Source organism: Ascaphus truei, chromosome 4 (assembly GCF_040206685.1).
Source record: "Ascaphus truei isolate aAscTru1 chromosome 4, aAscTru1.hap1, whole genome shotgun sequence".
Lineage (NCBI taxonomy): Eukaryota > Metazoa > Chordata > Amphibia > Anura > Ascaphidae > Ascaphus > Ascaphus truei.
In genome coordinates, this window is record NC_134486.1 from 219,480,987 (window position 1) to 219,504,065 (window position 23,079).

At 43.6% G+C, this 23,079-nt stretch overlaps 1 protein-coding gene across 1 annotated transcript in view; it reads left to right on the forward strand.

The window, feature by feature from the left end:
• Positions 1–3,002: 3,002 nt before the first annotated feature.
• The window catches only part of CAPN9 (calpain 9), a 118,693-nt gene continuing 98,616 nt past the window's right edge, over positions 3,003–23,079 (forward strand). Inside the window, exon 1 of the mRNA XM_075596880.1 lies at positions 3,003–3,412. Within this exon, the coding sequence (XP_075452995.1) occupies positions 3,200–3,412 (213 nt within the window). The 5' untranslated portion in view covers positions 3,003–3,199. The remainder of the gene's footprint in view (positions 3,413–23,079) is intronic.

Sequence of the window (23,079 nt, forward strand, 5' to 3'; positions counted from 1 at the left end):
CGAATCAGTCACCAACCCCCACCCAGTCAGTCACCCCACCACCCAGTCACCCCCCACCCAGTCAGTCACCCCCCACCCAGTCAGTCACCTCCCCTACCCAGTCAGTCACCCCCCCACCCAGTCAGTCAAGTCACCCAGTCACCCAGTCAGTCACCCCACCCCCACCCACCCAGTCAGTCACCCCACCCCCAGTCACCCAGTCAGTCACCCCACCCCCCCCACCCAGTCACCCAGTCAGTCCCCCACCCAGTCACCCAGTCAGTCAAAAGTCACACAGCCAGTCACCCACCCCCAGTCACCCAGTCAGTCACCCCACCCCCCACCCAGTTACCCAGTCAGTCATCCCACCCCCTCCCCCACCCAGTCATTCAGTTACCCCCCCCCCGTCTCTCTCCTCTCTCTGTCTCTCCCCTCTCTGTCTCTCCCCCCTCTCTGTCTCTCCCCCCCTCTCTGTCTCTCCCTCCCTCCCTGTCTCTTCCCCCCTCTCTGTCTCTCCCCCCTCTCTGTCTCTCTCCCCTCTCTGTCTCTCTCTCTCTCCCCTGTCTCTCCTCTCTGTCTCTCTCCCCTCTCTGTCTCTCTCCCCTCTCTGTCTCTCTCCCCTCTCTGTCTCTCTCCCCTCTCTGTCTCTCTCCCCTCTCTGTCTCTCTCCCCTCTCTGTCTCTCTCCCCTCTCTGTCTCTCCCTTCTATGTCTCTCTCCCCTCTCTGTCTCTCTCCCCTCTCTGTCTCTCTCCCTTCTCCGTCTCCTCCCCTCTCCCTTCTCCATCTCTCTCTCCTCTCCCTTCTCCATCTCTCTCCCCTCTCCATCTCTCTCCCCTCTCCCCTCTCTGTCTCTCTCCCTTCTCTGTCTCTCTCCCTTCTCTGTCTCTCTCCCCTCTCTGTCTCTCTGTCGCTCTCCCCTCTCTGTCTCTCTGTCGCTCTCCCCTCTCTGTCTCTCTCCCCTCTTTCTGTCTCTCTCCCCTCTCTGTCTCTCCCCTCTCTGTCTCTCTCCCTTCTCTGTCTCTCTCCCTTCTCTGTCTCTCTCCCTACTCTGTCGCTCTCCCCTCTCTGTCTCTCTGTCGCTCTCCCCTCTCTGTCTCTCTGTCGCTCTCCCCTCTCTGTCTCTCTCCCCTCTCTGTCTCTCTCCCCTCTCCCCTCTCTGTCTCTCTCCCCTCTCTGTCTCTCTCCCCTCTCTGTCTCTCTCCCCTCTCTGTCTCTCTCCCCTCTCTGTCTCTCTCCCCTCTCTGTCTCTCTCCCCTCTCTGTCTCTCTCCCTTCTCCGTCTCCTCCCCTCTCCCTTCTCCATCTCTCTCTCCTCTCCCTTCTCCATCTCTCTCCCCTCTCCATCTCTCTCCCCTCTCCCCTCTCTGTCTCTCTCCCTTCTCTGTCTCTCTCCCTTCTCTGTCTCTCTCCCCTCTCTGTCTCTCTGTCGCTCTCCCCTCTCTGTCTCTCTGTCGCTCTCCCCTCTCTGTCTCTCTCCCCTCTTTCTGTCTCTCTCCCCTCTCTGTCTCTCCCCTCTCTGTCTCTCTCCCTTCTCTGTCTCTCTCCCTTCTCTGTCTCTCTCCCTTCTCTGTCGCTCTCCCCTCTCTGTCTCTCTGTCGCTCTCCCCTCTCTGTCTCTCTGTCGCTCTCCCCTCTCTGTCTCTCTCCCCTCTCTGTCTCTCTCCCCTCTCCCCTCTCTGTCTCTCTCCCCTCTCTGTCTCTCTCCCCTCTCTGTCTCTCTCCCCTCTCTGTCTCTCTCCCCTCTCTGTCTCTCTCCCCTCTCTGTCTCTCTCCCCTCTCTGTCTCTCTCCCCTCTCTGTCTCTCTCCCCTCTCTGTCTCTCTCCCCTCTCTGTCTCTCTCCCCTCTCTGTCTCTCTCCCCTCTCTGTCTCTCTCCCCTCTCTGTCTCTCTCCCCTCTCTGTCTCTCTCCCCTCTCTGTCTCTCTCCCCTCTCTGTCTCTCTCCCCTCTCTGTCTCTCCCCCCTCTCTGTCTCTCCCCCCTCTCTGTCTCTCACCCACACTCTCTCTGTCTCACACTCAAGATCTGGATCACTTATTTGCCCTATATATCTTAACTGCCCTATACTACACCGAAATAACCTATACTGCTTTCTACCAGATCTGACTCAAGCTTCACACGGAAGACATCGGAATCCCCCCTAACCCAGAAGACAGGTAAGAAACACCTCCCCTCCAATGTATAAGATTGTGGGAATGAGGGTACCTGGACATTGAGGGACTGCGGATCAGGTAAGATCCCATCCGGGATTGCTGCTTTAAATATTTGAAGCGGGGGCGTCCAGAAACTGGTTAAGGGGTTCAGGAAACTAGTCATTCACATCTGGCTTTTTTTTCTAGATCTGACACACACACACACACACGGACTAATTGTAGTATAATGTAATACAATAAATAAACCTATTCAAAAACGAATGTTCTTACTAGGAATTTATTCAATTTATTTTATTTATGTATTTTTTTTAAAGCGGGGGCGGACTAGGGGCAGGGTTGGGGGCGAGTAGATTTTTTTGGTTCGGCGAGTAGATTTTTGGGTGATTTGTCAAGCACTGTAAATACCAATATATTTAGGGAATGTAATAATAAATAGTATTACAAAATATTACGGTATAATTCCTAATAATATACATATGAAAAGCAAAATGTAAATAAGCAAAAAAACAACAACTTGGCGGATTTTCAATGTTTTTTCTTCATCATTGGTTCAGTTATTATACAGAGGTAGCAGAATTCATTGCTCCCTCTGGTGTGTTACAGTATGTTGTGATATTCTGAGCCATCACTGCCATTGAATCTAATGGAAGCTGTGATACTCTGTTTGGTAAGAAAAAATATATATCACCTCTCACTTCTTTCCTCTCTTACACCTGTTCAATTTCTCTTTAGCATCTAAAACCTGAAAATCGAATGTACGTCCTTATTACTATTTGCTCTCAGGGCGTTTCCTGCTTCTTTTATTTAACATTGACAGGGAGGTAGGTCACCGTTAATTTTAACAGGTGGAAACTAGAGGAGGGGCACACATTTTTGGAGTGTTTGTTTTAATCACCCTGCCGTGAACAAGTCAAGTTGTTCAGCTGTTTCTCCTTCAAGTTGTCAGACTCCTATGACATCCCTTTGTGTGCGTTTGTAACCCTGATTATTTTGCATTTTGCTTTCACACATTCTGCTCTTGCAGCTGGATACAGCACAGTGATAAACAAACTGCTTTAGTGGCAGAAAAGGATGCCTTACATCTATCAAGACTCAAAACAGAAGGAACCCAGTGTTCCTGAAACATCTCGTAGTATTCACTCATCTGGGAAAAGTTATGATGAGCTCAAACAACAGTGTCTAAGACAGGGGACTCTGTTTGAAGACATTGACTTTCCTGCAAATGACTCGTCCCTTTTCTACAGCGAGAAGCCGTCTGTCCCTTTTGTGTGGAAAAGACCCAAGGTGAGAAGTTTAACTGGTTTGTTACTAAGTTTCCCAATTCTCATTCACTGAAAGTCTGCAACCATAATTCTATGCTACCTGCCTCTACATACCTATTTTACTTCAATTTTTTGTCCTATTCGTACCCCATAGCCTGTGCATTCAAGAATGTAGTTAAATACATACAGAAGGCTTTAAGGCCTTTGCTCTTTCCACAAAATAATGTCTTTCTATAAACTTAACATTTTCTTCTTAACAATCACTTTTTACTCAAACATTTAATTGATTTAAAAACAGAATAACCTTCCAATAAATGGAACATGAATCCCACATTTTTGTGACATTCCTCAATAATCTTTAATGGTGCTGTACTATGTCTGCAGGGGTAGGTTACTTTGATATAAATTAATATAATTTGTAGCCCCTTTATCACTGAAGGTACTGTAACCAAACCTTCGATAATGTTTTGTTCTGGCAATGTGGTTGTAAAAGTCTTCAGAAGTAATATGACTTGAAGTATTGGTTCTACACATTTGTAACATCCTAAACATTTGTTCGGGGTATAATATTATGTCACCAAGTAAACTGTCAACAAACAACATCGCTATAGTATAGTACTGTATTTATATATTTACACATACAATACATTTGCCATGTCCCACTGTAGGCTTATTCTGTAGTTTTAATTCTACAGGACACGTCATCTCATTAGTTTATCTAATGCTTAATCCTGTAGAAAAACAGGTAAATTTACACCTACAAATAATATGTAATAATATGATCACACAGTACAGTATACCTAATAATTTAAGCTTTAGTAATTATGTTACTATTGTATATTCATTAGCTGAACCGCTCAATTTTACCAGATTATGTGATCGATTAGTGTACTTTAACATAAAGTACAGATGCAGCCATCAGTATCCGATCACTTGCCTGGGTAAAAACGAAGGCATCTCACAGTAAATGCATCATCTTTTCTGTGAGATTCTGCTGCCAGACTAATGGCCCATCGGATTAACACAGCAGGGGTTCCTGCAGTCCTATTCAGTTTCAATTGGACTGCAGGGACCCCTGCTGTGTTAACCTGATGGGCCATTAGTCTGGCTGCAAAAATCTCACAGAAATGTTGCAGTTTATTGGGAGATTGCCCCAGATTTTCCAAGGCAAGTGATCGGATACCGGGGGCTGGATCTATACATGCCCTTCATTTGTCATTGCATAAGGCATAGCTGGGTTGCTTCCTATAGGTGAAATCAAAATGATTGGTTACAGGGAATGTTAACAATGTCACACACATTAGAACATTTCATTATTGCCATAGAAAAGTGTCCATCCTCCTTACTGTGAGTTTTTTGTATCATGCTGTACTGTATAAGATTTACATTGCTGCCAAGTTACATAAGTACAGTACAAATAAATAAATAAGACTTTTGTATTTCTATGGTACCAGGGCTTTTCTCCCTGTAATTTATGTCACTATACCCCTTTGATCACAATAGTCGTCATAATTTTGTCTCCATTTTATAAGTTAATGTTTAAATTTAGCTAGCATTCTGAAAACCCAAAGGGTTATGTTGATAGAAAATGTCATCCTTTGGTCCTGTAACATTCTGTTTACCTCTCATCCAATTCTAATTCCAAAATTACATGCTGGCTACATTTGTATAACCACACCTATGAGGGGTTGGGTTACACACAACATTGAGTGGCGTATCTGTACAGTACTGTATATCAATCAAAACAAGTACTGTAAAGTGAAGGTTCAGATGTTAAACTGAGATCATATTGTGTGCTTGAGCACATGCACGCATGATGTTGCGTGCGCCAGACGCTCAAGCGATCTCTGCTTATAGTGTTTCAGGCGATGGGGGGCGTGGTGAAGGCATGGCTGACATCACGGAACGGGTTAGCCATGATTGGCTGAACCACTCGCGTGACGCAGCCGTGATGCAGTGACCACTTAAATACACTTATTTTACTTTTCAAAACGCGGCCGCGCCATCACGCTCTGTCATGCATGCAGTAGGAGCGGCCTCTACGGGATACTGCAATTTGTGTTTGCCGTGCGTGTATGTGCATGAGCGCAAGCACCATCGCACACAGTATGAGGCTGCAATTATAGTGGCCGCCAAAACAAATACCTGAATTCCGTGAAGGGGCACATAGTGCTCGCGACAGCGCAAAGACGCAACGGAGAGGCAAAATTCTGGAGAATGAATTTGTCTCAGAGTCATGTGAAGCGGTTCAGCAAATGATGGTGAACCGCTCGCGTGACATCACGGGTCATGCCTCCGTGTTGCCTCCCGATGTCTCCTGCATACAGTGCACGTTTCACGCGCGAGTGACATCATGCGGTCGCTCGCCCTGCAGCACCTACTATTATCACGGCCTTAGATATTCCACAGTGTAATCACAAAAAAGCACAAGCAACGGTCTATTCCAGTCATGTTCAGCATACAGTTATATGAGGCTTCATTAATCCCTATGGTATGCAATGATGCATTATGCAAAGGTTCCCCAGAGTAGAAATTAACACAGTTTACCTCCGGGGAACCCCTCCTTCAATCCTGTAATAAAAATAAAATGACTGTTTTAAAACTTTTCTGACTCAGGTCCAAAAGACTAATTCTAATTCTATATAGTCTGATGCAGTTGTTTGGGCTGATTTTGCAAGGACGATATACATATATATTCGATACTTACCATCCCCGGAGCCGTGGAATAAAAAGATACATGCTGCTACTCCGGCGTCAGTAAAAGCCGCTGCTGCCTGCAGGGCGTGTGATCAGTTCTTTGGAATTGAACCTCAACGGAAAGATTTCCCACTGCTGCGGGATGCCACAGTCAGGATTCTGCGGTTTCCTTCGGTGGTGTGAACAGCTAGTGTTGCTATATCACTAATAATTAAAGTACTGCTTTACTTAAGGGCTAGTTAATGCATCACGGGAACAAATGTAGCCAGACTTAATGTCACACTTGCACAGGGTCACGTGGCTGCCCTGCAACAGGGGATTAAAACTGTGGGGGGGTTCTACCCAGAAGCATGGACCCCCCCCGCACCACTGTCACCATAGACATTGTCTCCGGAACCGCAGCTTTTCTGACTTCATGGCTAAATCTGTATAAAAATGTTGCCACAATTCCAGTTCTAGCAATATTGGCTGAGAACCTTTACAATATTGGTCATATTTAAGAGGACCTGCAAGCATTATATTACATCAATATTTACCAGGATTTTCAAATTGGTGGACCAAATATTGGTAACATGATTTTTTTAAATCACACACTGAGCTTGCAAACAAACTATGTTTAGACCCTTGACATTACCCGGGCTGATAGCTGCAGACAATCAGCATTACGTTTAATAAATCAAAAGAACTGTTTTTTGCTTCCACATGTTAATACGCTAAATAAAATGTTATTTTGTGTTAACAGTCATTCGTCTTTTTTTTTTTTTTTACTTTGTTGAATTTGGTGCCACCAGTAAAATAAATAATTGAAGCATTTACCAGTCATTAGTGTATCATTGACTTGTTAGTTCATCAAATCAAAGCATAACCACTGCCATTTATTTGTTATTGCATTTTTGCACCAAGTAGAATCTAATTTTTTTGTTTTCTGATATTTAATTGTAGCCATTTATTTAGAGTCATCTGAAAACATGACTTGAACTTGTAGCCAAACAATGGGATTTTTATTATTTAGTTAAATTAATTAATTAGAGTGTGTAAAGGAAATGATCATCTAACTTCGAACTACAGATGTAGCCTGATTTACTGTTCTTGGTGCTGCAAAACAAGTGTAAATCCCCCGCATTTATTTGCAATCTGTGGCTCCCCCATGGCCCCCTTATGACTACTGAGTATCATAGGCAAAGATATTCCATTCACCACCTGACGGCCACATGTACTGAACGGCACAAACATAATTAGAATTATTCCGGCTGACCGTAGTCGAGCCATGGACAACAAAGTGTTCACGCGGTTGTCATCTTGCACCTTCTTGCTGTCACACGGAGTGTACTGTAAGTCTTGCTACTCTGTACATATGATTTTTGGGAAATTTTCAGGAAAATGTGGGAGGGCACCACGGAAAAATTTAATTTTTCACTTACTGTATATCCATTAATATGATAGAACTGCTTCATATCAAATAGTCTTCTTTGCTTATTGATGCTTCCAGTTGTCAAGTTCTGTATTATTTGACATTTTTTGACGTGCCTTTTTTCTTCTTAAATCCTTATTTAGTATGTTTTAAAATATCTCACCCATACAAAGTTATCAGCTCCAATCCCATAGTACTGCCATAAAACAGTTTAAGGCCAAGTTACAGTAGATGTCCCCTTGAATGGAGTTGAATAGTTAGCAAGACTAACACAAGGGGACATGTTTTCACAGCCTATTGAAGTACAGTAGAGCCTTGAACTAGATCACATTTTTGCAGCTTGTTGGAATGACCAGTGCAGGTACTGTATAAGGATTATTCTTGCTAAGAATACATGTTACTGTATGTAAATATTTGAGGAAAAGATAACGTTATTGCATAGTCTTACAAATACATGACTTATCAGCAAACATGTGATCCAGTGTAAAGAGGCGTTGCTGTATTTCAGAGTTAACTGCGTATTTGCTTACTTGGTTGAGCATAACATTGTTGATTCAGTTTTGAATACACAATATAGGTGTGGCCCTCTGAGGGTGGATATTAGTATTTACACATTAGTATGTTGTGAGAGAACATCTACTGAAAGAGTTATAGTAATGTGCAGGAGTTATGTAAAAACAATTAAATTAGAGATTTGCATGCATACCGTTGCATATAAGAATTTTATGTAATGTCATTTTCTTGCAGATATTGTTTCTTGTTCTAATCCCGGTAATCTAATAGTACTGTAGTAATGATTCCAATGCATCGAAAAGGGCAGTTAAGGGATTATATCATTACAGTATACAAATATACTCGGGTACAATGCAGAGATCCTCAAAGCTGGACTTTTAATTTCAAAAGCTGTAAAGGGGACTTATTGAGATTAAACCTGTCCCAAATAAAGAGGCAATTTACTGTATAAGCAGCAATATGTGACATTTAGGCAGTGCAGACAGAAAAAATGTGTGTCAATTTAAAGCAGCAAATTTGCTCAAAATGTATGTGAATTTTTAACATAATTGAAACTGAAGGTCATTGGGAGCCCTATTCCGTTGCGGCTTTCTATTTCGGTGGTGATTTGTGGCCATTTTGTTTTCCGGGGATCAGGGTAGAAGACTGTCAGTTAAAACTGTACGTATCTTGGCAACCAAAGGGCCATAAAAACTGAAAATAGAGTGGTTCAGCTCTGGAGGACCCCCAGTTACAACCATGTAAAAAAATATATATACAGTACACACATAGCATCTGTGATTGCTGCTTTAAAAATAGATTATGGGCCATATTCACTAAGAAATGCTGAACGATAACACACCTTTCAGACTTGAAGGCACCTTATGGCCCATATATGCTAGGTAGAGTTACTACATAAGGCACCATATTCATGTGAATAGGCTGTAAGGGGTCTGTAAGAGACAAGTGCAGACGTACACACAAGGGGGCAGTTTTGGGAAAGTAAGACATGGCTTAATTTAGCCTGTCCCTTTCAACAATGCACAGTAAACAAAAATATACAAAAGAAACAGACACCTATCCCTTGTAAGGGCTTACTTATTTCCCCAGTCCCTATCTGCAAAACTGGGAGGAAAAGCCCCTTCCTTACCAGCCTATCACTCCAAAGTCTCAAAAGGTACCTCAAAGCAGTGGCCCTTCAAGTCAGTCTCTGGTTCTTGGTAGGTATTCGTTGAGGGCCACCAGCCTTTTGGTCGGTCCTCGGTTTGCTGCCACCTGGAAGAAAGGTCTGTTACCCTAGTGTCTTGCAATCAGCACACAGTAATCTTGTGTGCTCAAGAATCTCCTTGTTTGTTCGCAGCAGGAGGCTTTTAAACTTGTCTGATTAACAAGTGGAGACAGGTTCATTGTTTTTAGCTGCAATTAACCAGCTACCTGCTGGATTCCTCAGACCACTGGGGCTTTCTATTGCAGCCTCATTGAGACAGGGTTAATTCCCTGTTATAGGGTCATATTTACTAAGCGTGACGGAAGGTGTCTTATGGTGTAACACAGCTTAGTAAATATGGCCCTGAATATCTTAAAGGTATCAATGGGTTCACTTTTTGACCGATCTTAATGTTTATCAACCTTGCTATCACCTCAGTGCTAAATTAATTGAACTTAGAGATGTTCTTAGCTCTTCAACATGCTTTCAAAGTCTCTGTTTATCAGTAGATCAGATCAGTTAGGTTACCTAAAATATAGCCACCAAATGTATAATTTATTTACTTTCTCCCTGCTAAAACATTGTTAAATCCAATGTAGTTGAATACAAGATTTTAAAAAATCTTCCTTATTTACTCCCCACTGGCAGGAATGCTTCCTGGCCAAGATATGATGATCAAGATTAGACAGAACCTTTGAAAACAGGTTCATTTAGAAATTATGTATTGGCTTCACCTGAAGGCTAGAAGCACATTTAGTTGTGTCTTCAGTGTCTAATGTTTACTTACTCAGGGTTCTATACTGTACTTTGTCAGGTTTCATTCAGCTTTTCCTAATACTGAGTGAACTTTTGAACTTTCCCCCAATTTTGTCAGCAACAAAAAGGTTAATGTGTGACTAATTTTGTACATACAATTAATGAATTTTTACTCCTGAAACTAAAAGCTGTTTTTCCTCTATGTTTTGGCAAAATTTGGACCAAAATAGAAAACCCTAGTTCCTTAAATAACATTTTTAGGTACATTTTGCTGATGGTGAAATAGCAACATGCATCTGATGTGCATTCAGTAAACACCAGTAAATGATTTGCACATCTGAATCCAAACAATATTGTAAAATATAAAGATTTTAAAACTTTCCAGACTATTCCATGACAATTATCTTTGAAACTCTTTGGTTATTTGTACTATTATATTCATATTAAAGGAGATACAGTAGCCTGTAGTTGTATGATACCTGTGAAGTATACCTGAAAAGCAACATTCTGATCCTATCAATCAAGGTGTGATAGAAAAATGCATTCACTTTTTGGACTATGGAAAAAACTTACTTTGCCTGGGGGAAATAAAATGAACTGTACTATTCATAGATTTTGCTTCAGATATGAAATGGGAATGTACTCACAAGTGATCTTTTTATTTGCTATATGCTATACGTGATGGTTTCTTGTTGCCTTTTTCACCCACCATAACTTAAAATGTGTATGGTAAATCCTACAGCCTTGATAATTGCAATGCCAGTACAAACAACCTCACACTGATGAGACCCATCAAGGTCAAAACAGCTACCTGTGAGTAGTTTCTCTGGCTTTGCATATAATCCCATGCTGTGCGTAAAAGCTGTGTTAACAGCGAGCATTAGCTTATAAGGGTTCCATGTAAAAATGGTTTTCAGGCAAAAGGTGACACGGTGTGCTCATTTGCCATGTTATTTCCCAGATTACCTTGCTGGAGTGGAAGCACTGTATGCTAGGGAAAATGGTGAAAGGCGGGGTTGCAGACCTGTCTAAGACATGTGAATGTGCTCACAAGTGATCTTTGTATTTGCTATATATATATACTTATACAGAATCCCTTGCTGCAGTGGAAGTGCTGTATGCTGGGTGATAATGGGGAAAGGCGGGGTTGCAGACCTGCCTAAGACATGCAGATGAGCATACAGTTATATTTGCATATATATATATATATATATATATATATATATATATATATATATCAAAAATCGAATAGATGATACCGTTTTGTGGCTAAGCTGTGCGAGCTTTCGAGATTCACTGATCTCTTCTTCCGGCGGTGTTACAATGGATAAAGAAAAAAAGGTTACACTTAAAAACCGTGCAGCTTGGAATGTTATCTGTGACTGAAACCTATCCCTCCCCCCTGTGCAGTATGCGATTTATGACTTGAGGTGTCCCTGAATGTTAGGGATGTAAGAGAGTGTGTGCGTGTGTATGTAAATATTAAATTTTAAAGCGCTACACTGTGGATGCTTTATAAATTTATATTTACATACATACATACACACACACTTATATCACGCACCTCCCTCCCCTCCTCTCTCCCCTCTCCGGGTCATGCTGCAGGGTGGCTTGCAGCGTGACATCAGATGCCACGTACCGTTGACAGGAGCTGGAGGGGAAGGCAAAACCTGTTGAAGAATACCTGGAGAACGCTGCATCCGTCGCCAGTAAGTGAATCGCCAGCGGTCCAAATGCGATCACTCGCATTTGTCGAGGACTGTATATATATATATATATATATATACAAATAAAAGCATTTCGTTAGCCACAGAACGGTATCATCTATTTATTTTTTGATTATTGAAGCTCGGCTAACACGGTACTGATACCTCTACATGTGTATATATATATATATATATATATATATATATATATATATATATATATATATACACATGTAGAGGTATCAGTACCGTGTTAGCCGAGCTTCAATAATCAAAAAATAAATAGATGATACCGTTCTGTGGCTAACGAAATGCTTTTATTTGTGCGAGCTTTCGAGATACACTGATCTCTTCTTCCGGCGATGTTACAATGAATGAAGCAAGGATTACTTAAAAACAGTGTCTCTTGGAATGTTATCTGTGCTGGTCCTTCCCCCGGTGTGGATGAGATTTATGGCTGGAGGTGTCAAAGGGTAACTGAAAGCAAGTGAAGAAAGAGTGTGTATGTGTATCAGTGTGAATAAAAATGAATGGAGAGCCCACAGTATAAACAGTGCTCTACACAAGGTGTGTGTGGAGTGAGAGGGGATATAAATGGTGTGGGTGGGTGTGGAAATGTGAGAGTTTGTAGCACAACTAAAAGTGTGTGTGGATACTATGTGGTCCCTATTGGTGTATAGGGATGGAAAAATAAGGAGTATTGGTATGTGTGAGAGACAGCTGTGTGTGCATACATATAGCACAGTATGTACATACATGGCCTTTAGCGCTCATGGGAAGAGAGTTCGCTAATGTCAGTAATGACTCATAAAATTTCGATCTCTGTTTAGGCCACTGCTAAGCAATGCAACTGTTCGGGACACTTAGCAGTGGCCTAAACAGAGATCGAAATTTTATGAGTATATATATATATATATATATATATATTATAACAGGAAGAGAAAAGAAACCCGCTTTAGAGCACTCAGGTATACCGTAATCAAGATAATATAAGATAAGATAACATTTTATTAATTGACACAAAGAACATTAAAAAAACCAGTGCAAGATAATTAAAATATGGCAAGGACCCCTGACACGAGCGCTACCCAGAAATAAACTGATGTATATGGAAAAGGTGAACTAACACTATAGTCACCAATACCTAGTGTGAGCAATGAAGGAATCACCTAAATCCAGTGGAGTAATTCTCTGGCTAGTATAGCTTGAATAGCCCTAAATCAGAAAATGCAAAGTAACAGATACCAAGGTGTTAGAATACATGTACGTAGAAAACTCCGCATATACATTGACTAATTGCCCAGTAAATAAATCTTCCACATCAAGCATCAATATAAAGCCTGTAAGGGCAAGTTACAAACAATACCCACAAATGATGATAACCTGTTGGTTAGTGATACTCTCAAGCTCTGAGGATCACACAAGGCAGTTAGTCACATAAGAAGTGTATAATAAACACAGCTTAGCCAATTGCAGAGTCCAGTAGCTAGCTCACTGAAAGATGGCTCAGAGGTGAAGATATTCCAATGAAATAACAACAGCAGTGTAAGGTAGCATAATTACGTGTACTCCGATTGGAGAATCATCCAGGGGTCCTGCCTAGTGCTCCCACTCCTACGCGTTTCGTCCAGAGACTTAAACTTGGAGTGGTGAGGAAGCTAGGGCAGGGGGCTGTTTAAAAAGGGAGGATTTCGCACCATGAAGAAGAAAAACAGCTGTGTTCCATCGGGGCTACAGGAGGGGGATAGATACTTCCGCGTGTCAGCGTGAGACGCATGATAATGGGATTTACTTCCGCTTTCGCGCTATGCATACTAGTGCGCATGCGCAGTATATTTACACTTGTGAAGTGTAGTTATACTCTATAACGGCAGCCGGAGTGCTCTAAAAGTCATAGAGTGACATGTACGCAGCTCACATCTAAATGGACAGCATACAAATATAAAGCCATTTCTAACCCCCTATAAAACATGTGCTCCTCATGATTGCAACCATGAACACATTTGGCCCCCCTTAGAAGATCTGGATCTGTTAACACCTACACAGTGACTGCTGTCACCTACACAGTGACATCATGTTTATGATGTCGGACTTCCCCTTGACAGAATAACCTTGTGCTTATCCCCTATTATAATGTGTTTGTCTGTAATTGGCAATCATGAGGAACATATGTTTTATAGGGGGTTAGGAATGGCTTTATATTGGTATGCTGTCCATTTCGATGTGAGCTGAGTACATGTCCCTCTATGGCTTTTATACATCAGTGTTTTTCTGGGTAGCGCCCGTGTCAGGGGTCCTTGCCATATTTTAATTATCTTGCACTGTTTTTTTTTAATGTTCTTTGTGTCAATTAATAAAATGTTATCTTGATTACGGTATACCTGAGTGCTCTGAAGCGGGTTTCTTTTCTCTTCCTGTTGTACTAATATTACTGGCCCGTGAGCACCGCCGGTTACGGTAATTATTCCATTATATACTGGCTTATGGTGACTGTCACGGGAACTTGTGAGAGGCTATAGTAATACACACCAAAAATATCTATGGGTTGAATCGAACACGACTTAGATATGATAAATTAAAGTTTATTCCTTAAAGAAGGTGAACACACAAGATATACAAATAACAGGCAAAATATACACTTACATAGGGTTGGAATGGGGGTGATGAAATAATCGGGAAACAGGATTAGCAATTCGTCAGGCATCAAATAGTTGGTAAACTTGAAGTCACGAAAACACGAACACTGAGTATAGGCTGGACACTGGTTTATATGCAATTTTCAGCCTATACCTTATTATTGAGTGCAGGCCATTGGAGAACAATTACCTGCACCCAATCTCTCCTTGCCATCTCACCTGAGGGCACCGTAATACCTGCCCACTGGGCGGGTAATATTCTAAACAGGGGGCTTATTTTCTCAGTCCCCCTCCCACAAGCCTGGCGTCTTCAAGTCTAGCTTGGCCAGGACACCCTTTGTCCAAGGTGTGAATTACAACACTTAATCTCAAGTACCCATGTCCTGCATACTGTTGTGCTTGCATACACAAGCAGGGTAGGGGAGTCTTTGATCAGGAGTTTTATGATCGACCATTTGTCTGCTATCCGGATCATTAACATAGCATATGGGCTCTGAGTTTTCATGAGCAAAGGAATGGAAGCAGGCACACGGTCTTACTAAAGGTGCAGTTTATTGTGCCACCAAAGGTCCAACGTTTCGGCAAATAGATTGCCTTTATCAAGGAGAGGGCTACAGAACATGTTAAACATACCACAATATATACACAAATGGGTACTCACCCCCCCACGATCACTGCTGCCTTGCTCCTGGATGTCAACGCCCCCATCGTGACGTCAGGGCGCCAGCGCGACGCAGCGTGATGACGTCATGCACCACCAGGGGAGGAGGAGACAGCCTCCCCAATGCCTGTAACAGGCTAAGATGGCTGTCCTGCAGGAAGCTGGAAACTCAGGGAGCCGCCCCCTCACTGGCAGCAGAGGCTCCCCTGGTGACGTCATCACGCCCTCACGGGGGAGGAGGGGGGGCGGGCCTCAGGCATCAGACCTGCCCTGGAGTGGAAAAAAGACAGCCTGATGCCCAAGGAGGACTGAATGATCGTGCTGGGGTGAGAGCCCTTACATAAACAATCAAGTGTAATGTGACTACAGTTTTATTAAATAAAATAATCAAATAAAGTGTACAAACTAATAGTATAACCACAGTGTCATCTAATGCAGTGTATAAAAAATGGTGGAGGCTGTATTTATGCTAGCAGCATTACATATAGAATTAGAACCTGAAAGGATACATGATACATATAGATAAATGCATATACAGCAATCCTTAGAGGAGCATAATGTATATAATGGGTCGCAGGGGTCCACGGCGAGACGCACAGAGCCTTACAGAGTCCTTCTGCTACCTCCTGTTGAGAAAGCATTTGAAATGTTGTTGTTCATTAAGACCCCTGCCATTACTTGTCTGCAGTGTGTGGATCCAATAAGCCTCACGCCTCAGTAAAAGGGTTTCTCTATCAGGGTATCCTTGTCTTGGTGCTATGTGTTCAATCCCCATCACTCTGAGGGATGACACATTGTGTCTGTGTTCAACACAGTGCTGTACCAGTACAGTAGGGTCCGTACCCTTACGTATCACACTTTTGTGTTCAATGTATCTCACTTTAACCATGCGTGTAGTCTTGCCTACATAGACAAGACCACACGGGCACCTGATAATATACACCACAAATGTAGATCTACATGTAATACGATTATGAATAGTGATTTTTTTACCACTTTGTGGATGACAAAATACGTCCCCGGTAGTAAGACTGTTACACACTGAACAATTCATACACTCTGAGTTTTCATACCAGACCCAAAATACAATTCATAGTTTAATACCTTCACATATTAAAATAATCTGTTCTGCTGGGCCCAGTGGGCTGATACTTGCCAATCTCTCATGCCGGAGGGGATTCTCCAGGGTGGCCAAGTTTCAGCTCTCTGCGACCCCCAGAACCGGAGATACACAAATGCAGTTTAAAACACTTTTTAATTTAATACAGGATTCTCCACTTTAAAATGAATCTCTGCTTTTCACTGTGTTCCCATTGAAATCAACGAGCTCCGCCGCCATAGGCTTTTAATGGAGCAACTTTGCCGTTGAAGTAAATGGGTTCCGCCGCCATAGACTTTCAATGGGGAAACTCCGCCATTGTAGTCTATGGGGAAAACCACCAATCTTTTCAGTTGCCCACACTCCGTCTGGTTGGTCGGAGAGGGTTGGAAGTGGCCATGCATTCATGCCGGAACCGTGGCAACATGCGACCCCAATCCCAGCCCTCTGGTCCTCCCAGAACCGGAGATATGGACTTACACTTTTTACAGTTTCGGACTTAGCCGTTTTAACGCCACGCGGCTTTCTCCCATTGGAATCAATGGGCGGCGCCACCATAGGAAATGCATGGGTGAGCGCCGCCATTAGATTCAATGAGACCTCCGCTCCGAGTTAATGGCTCGACCCTCTTTTTGAGCTCGACCCTATACGGGGGTCCTGGATTCTCGGACCCGGTGGTGGTAGAGTGTGGGGAGGCCTAGGAGCTAGGGGCAAAAATAATTTTATTCCTAGGTGCCCTAGAACCTAAGGTTCCCACGCCAATTGTCGGTGAACTTGAACTCGGTGATAAAGCTCTTTTCAAAGACATTGTGTCCGCTCTTGCGGTCTGCGGTTTGGATGGCTGTCAACCTGTTCCTGTAGGTCGGCGTAGAGGAATCCCCATTGAAGTCAATGGCCCAATTGACTTACAATGGGAAACCGCCGCTCCTCCTCTCAGACGCCACCTGCTGGTCTTCACTGGAAACAGGCCCAAAACTGCCAGATCTGCCATTGGAATGCATGGAGCTGCAATGGCAACCTATGGAAGGCTGCAAAATGGAGCCTAAAAAGGCAGGAACCTGGAACAAAGGGCTATAAAAACTAAGTTAACCTTAACCTTTTCCCTCCCGCATCAATCCCAGTGTGTGTGTTGGTGCAAACACTGGAACAGAAACAATACATTTTTACAGGGGAATATACATTTGGATTCTGAAGCAGGGTAAATACACATTACTGGACCGCAGTACAGTTAACCCCTTGCTTCCCAAGTGAGAGCAGGGGGTGGCCAAATGGGGTGTAACCCCTTTAATACCGGGCCAAACCACCTCTCCCATGACAGTGACCACCTATACCACTAGAGTGGATGCGAGGTTATCTTCTTTTTCTTGGTATATATATATATATATATATATATATATATATACATACATACACACACACACACACACACACACACACACACACACACACTAACTCTGTATGCTGTAGTGATAGTTGTGAAAGTAGGGGGTTGCCGGTTCACCTTGCCCCAGAAACATAAAACTTCAAGAGTGTAAGTTTTAGGTGGGATATTTGGGTGGAAATACAGTTATTTTATTTGCAGGAGTTCGGGGGACAAAGTTACCGGTAGCCCCCTAATTCTCCCCGGCGTGCAGGCATGATTTGCGGGTACGCAGGGTGAGTTACACCGAGGCTACCCAGTGTCTCCCAGACTCCTGGTTTTGAGCCCACATATCTCATATCCATTTCCCTCACAGGTATTAGGTTCCCCAAGGTCTATACTTTATTAAAGTATGTTTTATAATGTTTTATACCGTATGTATAAGTATCTATGCAGTCAGCCCGGGCATCTACATAGGCGCCGGTATGCCTGCATAGAGTCCGTAGTTCAAAGGAGAGAGGATGTCCAGAGGTCAGAAGCCCATTCGGTGGGTGAGGAAGGGCGCTTTGCCAGGTCTGGAGAACACAGGGCACCCTGTAGGACATCTTTTGAGTCTGCCAGACCTAGTGGAGCCTGCCAAGCAGGTGGCAATGAGTTAGCTGGGGGAAAATGCAGCTCATAGGTACATTTCCCATAGGCTAATTCATATTTCCCACCCATCCGACTTTTTGAGCCGGCTTGACTTGCCTCCTCCTCTGACGTCAGCCAAGAGACGTGCCCCTGATTCTATTGGCTAGCGGGAGGGAATTACCATGCTCTGATTGGTCGCACCTCTTACTTCCTTGATGAATATAGAACAGCAGAGGTTATGTAAGGAGATGGCCGAGGCAGAGAACCCTAAAGATGGGTAAATCTGTATAGGGTAAATTTAAATGCTGCTATAGTGTCTCAGGTCCCACACAAAAGTGATTAAGGGGTTAGGGGCCATTAGATTGTATTTTTTCATGTATTTTTGCTGGCATCAGAGGACATGGACCTGGAATATGCTGACGAGGATGCCCTTCATGATGCAGGGGTAAGCAGAAAGGTTTTTATACTTTATGCTGGCTGGCTAATGTTTTATTTTATAATGGGAAAATTAGCTATTATCCATATCTCGATAATAGTTATTTCGCCAATTACAGTACTGTATGTGTTGGGGGGTGTATTTATTTCAATGTACGAATTGGTACGCAGGCCTACGGGGACCAACCGAGGGCCCCCAGATACCCACGGAGACCATCCAAGGGCCCCCGGACACCCACAGAGACCACCCAAGTGCCCCCCTACACCCGTCGGGACCACCCGAGGGCCACCCGACACCAACCGGGACCACCCGAGAGCCCCCGCCGGCCTCTTGTATTTATGCAGTGCAGTAAAAAAATGCTTTTATGCATGTCTCCAACTCTTTCACGCCAGCCTTAACTTGTGAAAAAATCTGGTGAGCTTTTATAGTATGATTCCGTTATCACTACTTTGTGAATAGCGCTTACTGGCAAAAAACAGTGCGTTTGCCATTTTTTGGCCTATCGTGCGACTTTTTTTTCACTGACTGATTATTGGTGATAAAAATCCATTATAGCGCGATACTGCACTGTTATCACTGCTTTGTGAATCACACAGCAGGCAGTATTGTACTATAAATGCATTTATCTCACTTAAAACCACTTATCACTGCTTTGACCCTGATTCTGCGCTCAACTATTTCCAATCCGAGTACTTAAAACTCTGTGATACCCATGCTCCACTACGCAGAATAAGGGTACGGGGTGCCCACCTTCCATGGGTTACACCTGACCTTATAGCACTCTACCAGTTCAGGGATGCCTTGTGGAAAAGCCACAAAGTAACTGGCACTACCAAGGATCTCAATCACTACAGATGCCTGCGGAACATGTGCACAAGGCAAACAAGGCATGCAAAAGCACAATATTACTCTGACAATCTCCTCCAGAACACATCAAATCCAGCTAACTTTTCTGGAAGGTTATCAACAACATATTCCAGCCTTCTAACTACCAACAGCCAAGTAATATCACTAAGGGCGATATTACTCTGACAAACCCCACCGACATTGCAAATGCATTCAATTATTAATTTGTGGGGTGTGCTACTAACTTACAGAGGCGGCACACTTTATCCTCGCTCGGCTAGTGCCGCAAGCCGGGAGGTTTCCCGGCTTGCTCGTTTTTTTCCCTCGGCGTGCCGCGCGTCATCGATGCGCGGTCACGCTTCATCGGGAGCGTGCACGCATGGCGCGCGTGCCCAGGGCTCCCCGAGGGAGCCCTGGGTTCCTCTAATGTGGGGGATGGCGGTGGGGGGCTCCGGGGGACCCGGTGGACCCGGAGAGGGGAGGGGGGTGCCTCGATCGGAGGACCGATCCTCCGAGGCTCCGGCGCGTGCACGGGACACCTCGGCTCGCACCCAGTATCTGTCGCGGCCGAGACCGGGTAAATGTTAGAATAAACTCGGCCGTGACAGTATTAGCGAAACGCAACCCAAACCACAAACCCGAATCTCATCCTGGGAGTACCCCTATAGCCCCACCCCCTCCAACACTGCCCACAATTTTCAATTTGGCCCAGTATCCGAAGAAGAGATTACACAAGCGCTTCTCAAATTAAAACTAAGCAGCCAATGTGGACCTGACTTACTACAATCTAGGTTCCTAAGACTTTGTGCCCCAGCAATTGCCAAACCAATTGCTTCCATAGTCAACTCTATCCTGTCTGCAGGCCATATCCCTAAGACCTGGAATGCTGCCAGAGTTGTCCCAATCTTCAAAAGTGGGGACAAAAACACAGTCTCAAACTACAGGCCAATCTCACTTCTCCCAATCCTATCCAAAGTCATGGAAAAATGTGTCCACTCCCAATTAAGCGATTACTATAACAGGACAAATTTCCCTAGCCAATTCCAATCTGGCTTTCACCCCAAACACTCTACCGTAACTACCCTGCTAAAAGTTTGCAATGAAATCCAGTGTGGAATGGAACAGGGTCAACTCACTGGTGCAGTAGTCCTAGATTTTGCAAAGGCTTTTGATACTGTTGATCATGCTATCCTGCTTAACAAACTCCAGAGCTCTGGAATATGGAAGCATGCTTTAAACTGGTTTCAGTCCTACCTATCAGGTAGATCCCAACACGTGTCCATCTCTGGCTCTAACTCTAACCCCCTGGATATCACCTGTGGCGTCCCGCAAGGCTCTGTTCTAGGGCCCCTACTCTTCTCAGTGTTCATCAATGATCTTCCCACAGCTTGTCAGGAAGCCTCTATACACATGTATGCAGATGACACAATCCTATATGCACACAACCACAGCCTCTCTGACCTTCAACACATACTTCAGTCTGACTTTTTCAGACTCGAAAACTGGATTTCCCAAAACAAACTGTTTTTAAACACTGACAAGACTGTAACAATGGTGTTTGGGACCAAGACTAAATTTTTAAAGCTTCCAGCCACTGAGCTCCAGATTAGAACCAACACTAACACCACCCTAACTCCTGTTACTAGTTTTAAATACCTGGGCATATGGTTTGACTCCCACTTAACATTCGGGATGCACATTGATACCCTGACAACCAAGACCTATGCCAAACTAGGGGTACTTTACAGGAACAAATCCTCCCTAAGTCTTCTGGTCAGAAAACGTATCGCACAGCAGATGCTAATGCCAATTATTGACTATGAAGACATAGTATATGGCTCGGCACCTCAAACCCACCTTAGCAAACTTGACACCCTCTACAATTCAATTTGTCGTTTTGTTCTCCAATGCAACTATAACACACATCACTGTGAAATGCTCAAAGAACTAGACTGGTCATCACTCGAGTCTAGGCACAAAGTTCATCTTTCCTGTCTTGCCTTCAAATTATTTATGGGCAAGCTACCCAGCTACCTGAACAAGCTCCTCACCCCTACGCATGCAGCACCTATCACCTGAGATCAGACTCCAAAAGACTGTTCATGGTCCCAAGGCTCAATAAAATATCTGGCCGCTCCTCCTTCTCTTACCGTGCACCCCAAAACTGGAACAACCTACCAGAGACTCTTACATCCACCACCAGTTTAAGTTCTTTCAAATCTAAGGCTGTCACACATTTTAATCTGGTCTGTAACTGTTTCATACGTCCATAATATATATTAACTTTAACTGTGCATGCAATGTCTTTTATATAATGTATACCCTGCTCAGTTATGTAACTGTATTTGTAAACATGTATTATTTTTCTTAACTCTGTGCCCAGGACATACTTGAAAACGACAGGTAACTCTCAATGTATTACTTCCTGGTAAAATATTCTATAAATAAATAAATAATAATAAATTGTGAATCGCCCCAGTGACTCAATCACACCATATAATAATTGTAAAAATGTTTATTTGTCTTTAATGAGAGCATTATCAATAGACAACATGTAAGCATCCATAACATCCTGTAAATATTGCCTGCCCACTTAAATGAAAGAAATTATCTATGTAAAAAACGCAGAAGAGCAGGGAAGGAGGAAATGGTAGCTTACTATTAAAGGGATATAAGTGAGTTATTTCATGGTAATGTGGATGATATTGAAGGAGCAGTTATAACTCACTACTAACAAAAAGAAAGAATTAAGAGTATTTGGAGAAAAAATTGCAGATTTACTATTATTGCATGACATCATATTTGATTAACAGGTGGTGAAGCTATTACCAAGTCCTGTTCAACTTGCTTTTGCTCTTTTGTATGACTCACAGATTGTGGCAAAGTTCCAACTAGTGAATGTTGCTTAACATAGAGTATATAACAAGAATGCAGCCTTCTAGGTGGCTAAAACGAAATACAGTTTAATAGTTATTGCCACCATCTATCATATCTCTCTAATTTTCTCTTTTCATTAGTTGTTTTCCTATCCTGATGCTGACCTCCTGTGTTTATAAAAAGTTTTACCAGGAAATAATGCATTGAGAGTTACCTCTCATTTTAAAGCATGTCCTGGGCACAGACTAAATGATATTACGAAATTACATGGTTACATTAAATGAACAGAGGTTATACTGCTGCGGCCGAGTTTATTCGAGCATTTTCCAGTTCTCGGCCGCAGCAGTATCCTGGCGCGCGCCGGAGGGTGCCGGGCGCGCGCCAAAGCAGCGGAAGAGCGCCCTCCGATCGGGGCGCTCTCCCTACCGCTGCCGGGTCCGCCGGGTCCCCCGGAACCCCCTGCCGCCGTCCCCCACATCGCGGGACACCAGGGCTCCCTTGGGGAGCCCTGGACGCGCGTGCAGGGGGTGCAGGCACCCGATGACGCGTGACCGCGCATCGGAGACGCGCGGCACGCCGAGGGGCTGCCACTTGCAAGCCGGGAAATCTCCCGGCTTGCGGAACTGGCCACACTTCAATAAAGTGTGTCGCCAGTGTACAATCAATTTACAAACATTTCAGCACAGTTAGAGATAACATAGTTTTGAAGTTACTTTAACTGGAGGCGGTTTTGAGATAGGTTGTTCCAGTTATGAGGTCCACAGTAACAGAAGGCGGAGAAACCAGATTCCTTGTTGAACCTTGGGACTGTGAAAATGTTTTGGAGTCAGATATAAGGTGATAAGTGCTGCATGTGGTAGGGGTAAGGAGTTTTT